This window comes from Haplochromis burtoni, unplaced genomic scaffold (assembly GCF_018398535.1).
Source record: "Haplochromis burtoni strain Fernald_Lab_line unplaced genomic scaffold, NCSU_Asbu1 Contig_696, whole genome shotgun sequence".
NCBI lineage: Eukaryota > Metazoa > Chordata > Actinopteri > Cichliformes > Cichlidae > Haplochromis > Haplochromis burtoni.
In genome coordinates, this window is record NW_024583057.1 from 180,118 (window position 1) to 185,004 (window position 4,887).

The window sequence follows — 4,887 nt, forward strand, 5'->3', positions numbered from 1 at the left end:
TAAGAGCCTTTTGTTCAGATGGACCGCTAGACTCCTGGCACCAGCTTTGGGGAGTCTTCACAGGGTCACATCTTGACCTCACACAAACAAGGTATTCTTTGTCCACATGTATACCTATATGAAACGTCATATGTTAATGAACCTATGCATATTCATGTACCACAATAAAAGGAGTGCTATGGGGAACCTGTCTGAGAGTCCGACGGAGGCCAAGTGGGCGGAACGACATCTGGCTCCGGTCCGGTCTCCCTCATGCACGAGTAACACAAAGAACTTTGCCTACTTGTGTCTTGCTTTTGCTGTGTAGTAAATTGTCCTTAACGTTCCAGCGAATACGTTCATGCTACAAACCCATCAAATATGACATCTTGAAAACTGAGGACTGCTAGCCAACAGACAGACAGACAGCATGCACATTGTTGCTGTCACATTTAATGTCAAATATTAAAAAATATCATGGAGGTTAATAATTTTTATTTTATTGAATTTTTAGATTTAATGCATTCATTGTGAAATATGAGAAAGAAAACTTGAACAGTCTGTAAGTTACTTTGGAACTGCTAATAAATTATCATAAGCAGAAGATTTTAAAGACAAAACAAATCACAAAAACAATTATTTTTACACTTATTGTCAATTAAGATGAGACAAATATACATCAGAATCAAGTACCAATGAGTGAAAATTACTTGTTATAACAATAATTTTGTTTAATATATTTCCCATGAAACCTTGTCACATAAGTACAATTAAATTTAATGGAATTTAATCAAATGACATTTACTGGATTGTTGTACATTCATTTATATTGAGCATACTTTCCTTAATGATTTTTTATTTGAATAAATAAGCTAGTTTTTATACATTTCAGTTGTATTTCACCCAGATGTACTGCTTCTCATTCACTGAGGGCAAAGAATTGCTTTTTTATGAATAATTGCTTTTATGGTATTGGTATAATATTTGGTGGTAGATGTGGGACACTGTGGTAGTAATATGGTCAGATGCAGGACTAGAAGTGTGAAAGACCAGTACTGGCACTGGGAGGGGCTGCTGCATTAGCTTTAGAAGTGGAAGACACAGATATTGGACTTCAAGGGATAGCAGGGGTTGTAGGAGAAGATGTACTTGATGTGGGTGAGCAATTGCAGTTAGAGGAGAGGTCTGAGTACAAGTGAGTGGCAGTGGTGTGAAGAGGACATTGTGTTTGAGGAAATGGTTCACTTCCCAGGGTTCTGTGGAGTTCTGTTAAGGTCTGTGTCTGCAGGTATTTAGGGCCATCGGCCACATTCTCGCCCCAGTGTGCACTTGCCAGCCAGCTGTTCTGCCTGTGACTGTAGCAGCAGAATGCTGACCAGAGCACTGAAGGAATATTGATCTTGTTATTGAGACTATTATTACTGGGCAGTGCTCCAGTAACTACAAAGCCTTCTATTTTGTCATTGTTGTTAAGGCAATATTCATTCAAAACACATTTGACACAGTTTTCCATTCTGTTCCAGCTTCCCTGGTTGAAATGACCTATTTGTGGAACAATGTTAGTCAGTGTAAAAGTCGACCTTTTTTCAATAAGAGTGGATCCGTATGAGTTTGGGAATAAATGTCCTCTGTCAAACCCTTGGTTGTTTTTGAAATCTTCATTTCCAGCCTGGTAGTTGTAGATGATGTTTTTGTTTGATTTTCTCATAATGCCTTTGTCTCGTATGTTTTCAAGCTGTCAAAATGTAAAAAGGATAAAATAGTGATGAATGTATGGTTACTGATAAATAAATTAACTGCGCAGTTAATATTTTTTCATTTAAAGAAAAGAAAAGAGGACTTAAACCTCGGATAATTTCTGGCTGATAATGATTGTTTTCATTTACTGAGCAAACTTGGATTGACACAATTTAAGCTAATTTTAGCCAAACCCATTTAATGTAGGATTAAGGACGTCTTTAGGAAAATACATTGAACAATTCTGAATACCACAATGTAATAGAAAATATCTGTAGATTCCTGATTAGCTACAATTATAGCATGTAAGTAGGACTACACTCTCATAATATTTTATTTTAGTCTAAAATTAATTGTTAGTTTTACTGGTAACTATTATGTGTCATTGCTACTGATACCTGTGGTTCGATCATCCATTTATTCTTGGGCCTCTTGCCTCCAGCTCCCCCTCTGTACTTTGCAGCAGAAAAAACTGGAATCTTGTTCTGGGTGTCGTACAGCGTAACAAATGTTCTGGTGTCATTTAATGTCTGGCGAATCAGTTTGTATCTGTTTTGGTCCAGGATGATCCCTCCCTCCAAAATTCCTGGGATGTGTGGTGGAGTTTGCTGAAGAAAAAACTCCTTACAGTCTTCCACTGATGCCACCACTTTAGTTTCAGTGGGAAAGATGGACAGAAGGAGGAAAGCAGCAAGGGGCAGGAGGTGCTTCGGTAATGACATCGCCAAACACTTGATCATCTGTTCAGAGGAAAATAACAAAACAATTCTAAAATATTACTCTTAAAGGGAAACAATTATTTTCCTTTAGCTGCTCCCTTTAGGGTTTGCCAGTGCAGATCGTCTTTTTTCATCTCACCCTATCCTCAGTATCCTCCTCCGTTGCACCAACTCTCTGTTTGCCCTGGCCTCATTAACATTTTATAAGCCTTTCCAGTCATGCTGCCTCCTTCTCCATCCACTCCACCTTGCCTTCATCGTCTTCTTCATCTCGCTTGTAGACTGTTTACCTTCACTAGCTCTGCTCCTTGTATCTTCACTGTTACACCCGTGTCCCTGTCATTCACAGACACGTATTCTGTTTTATTTCTACTGAATTTCATCCCTCATGCATATCCCGCACCACTCTCACATAGTTCCCTGCCACTCCTGACTTCCTCCACAGTTTTTATCATAACTCTCTGTAAGCTGCAGTGTTGTTAAAATACATGGTTATTAACTATTAATCGGAATAAATAAATAAACAAAAACAAAAAAAAGAACAAGTTGGGCCCATAGAGAGTTTATAGAGTGCCTGTTGGCATGTATTTGGAACAACAGTCTTTTCAGATCAGATGGTTTTGCTTACTAAAGCTGAAGAACAAGACAGGCTCAAAATAAATGGTCCCTTGCTATAACGCGCTTCACCTTTCGCAGCTTCGCTGTTTCGCAGAGTTTTTGTGTGCAATTTTGCACGCTTTTTTCTTTTTACAACGCATTGTGTTCCGCGTCCTAATTGGCTGTAGACCATTGCCAATCAATCTCCTCCTTGCTGTGTCTCCTGCACAGTACAGAATGCGTTCAGCTTGTCAAATTTACATAAATCTTCGATCTCTAGCAGTGTGACTCTGAAGTGCTGTGCTGTATGCTTGTAAGTTTTCTCCCAAACAAACACAACAATGTCGACCAAGCGATTTGCACCATGAAAGGCACCTGCAGTAGCACCCAAAAGGCAGAGGAAGATGCTAACCATCGCACAAAAAGCTGGACTTCTGGACATGCTAAAGGAAGGTAGAAGTTACCATATTTTTTGGATTATAAGGCACATTAAATGAAATAAAACAGTCTGATATGTGAAACTTCACTCATCTTGTTCTTCTTGCTTCCTCTACTTCCGTACCATGGATTCATTAATGTTGAATTCTCTCACAGCTGCTCTATTTCCATGTTCTGGACCTGAAAACAGGATTTGACCTTTGGTTTTATTCTAAAATACTGGACTTTTTTTTCTATTAAAGTTTGAATTTTGAGAGTTTTTAAACACCAGAAAAAAGTGTGAAAATGTTCATGCCTGTCTGAGTAAAGTGTATGAAGTGCGTAGTGAGGGGGTTTACAGCCTTAAAATATCTATAATAATTGTAAAATATAAAGCTCACTACTTCGCTGATTTCACCTATCGTGGGTTTTCTTTAGAACGTAACTCCGGTGATAAACGAGGGACCACTGTATTGAAATAATTTTTTAAAACTACAGTAAAACTAAAGCTCAAGATGCCAGACTAAAAATATTAACTTGATCCAAAATACTGCAAACAGCAACTTCTTACATGGAAAACCAATAAGTAAAAACAGAAATCAAAGACTCAACAATATGACAAGAAGTCAGATTTGAATAAGGTATCAAGAACTTTAAACATCTAGAACATTAACACACAACTGCTCAGTTACATTCACTGAGACTTCTTAACTCAGATACATCATTACTTTGAGATCATGGCAGAAAGTGTCCACAGACAGGACTGTATGAGTTACTTTTTCTTTGATAAATATTAGTTTCAGAAAATATAAAATAGTAAATATTAGACATACATACTGTGAAAGTAAACTTGAAGAGGGTTTATGTAGTAATTTCTCTCCATTTTAATTTGCAATCACCCAGATTATAAAGAAATTAAGAAGATTAATAAAATAAACTGAAAGAATTCTCACCACCACTTGTTTGTAAAAACCAGCTGAACTTCTGTTGTTAAAGGGTCACACAGCGGAGGAAACAAGACACCCAGTGAAGACCAGGAGTGCCTTCCTCAAATATAAACTGAGCCGAAGGAGGAAGTTAATTTTTTGTATCAATGAGTCCAGCTGACTGGAAGTGCTAGTAGGTTTCCACAAAACCCCATCATACATTTTCACATGCATAGTTTCTTTTAGTAAAACTGACCACAGCTTCTGCTGGAGTTCTTTTAAAATAAAACAAAATGTATTTCTTAAAAAGCAACTTTGTTACTGTAATAACACATTTTTATAAAATCAAAGGAGACGATTACCCACATACTGAAAAAAACTGATGCCTGAGGACTCGTCAAGCTCCACATTAACAGGCAGCTATAAATAACTTATACACAAACAACACCAGCCGTCTCTTTTTAATTGCTTAAGCTAAAATTATACTTTGGAGGTGTGCTCGTAAGCAAACC

The 4,887-nt window shown here is 37.5% G+C and overlaps 1 protein-coding gene across 1 annotated transcript; it reads right to left on the reverse strand.

Annotated features, from left to right (window-relative positions):
* Positions 1-860: 860 nt before the first annotated feature.
* On the reverse strand, positions 861-2,450 carry LOC121812629 (endonuclease domain-containing 1 protein-like). Its single transcript, XM_042215323.1, has 2 exons — positions 2,115-2,450; positions 861-1,714 (listed from the first exon to the last, which is right to left on the reverse strand). Exons 1-2 carry the CDS (start codon positions 2,436-2,438, stop codon positions 1,094-1,096), a joined length of 945 nt encoding a protein of 314 aa, XP_042071257.1. The 5' UTR covers positions 2,439-2,450; the 3' UTR covers positions 861-1,093.
* Positions 2,451-4,887: the final 2,437 nt, after the last annotated feature.

What these genes read in the sequence shown, in the direction of transcription:
- LOC121812629 (XM_042215323.1), bottom strand. Translation starts at nt 2,438, where the DNA reads ATGTCATTACCGAAGCACCTCCTGCCCCTTGCTGCTTTCCTCCTTCTG. An exon ending in AATGGATGATCGAACCACAG is followed by an intron (nt 1,715 to 2,114) that starts GTATCAGTAGCA and finishes ACATTTTGACAG; the next exon opens with CTTGAAAACATACGAGACAA.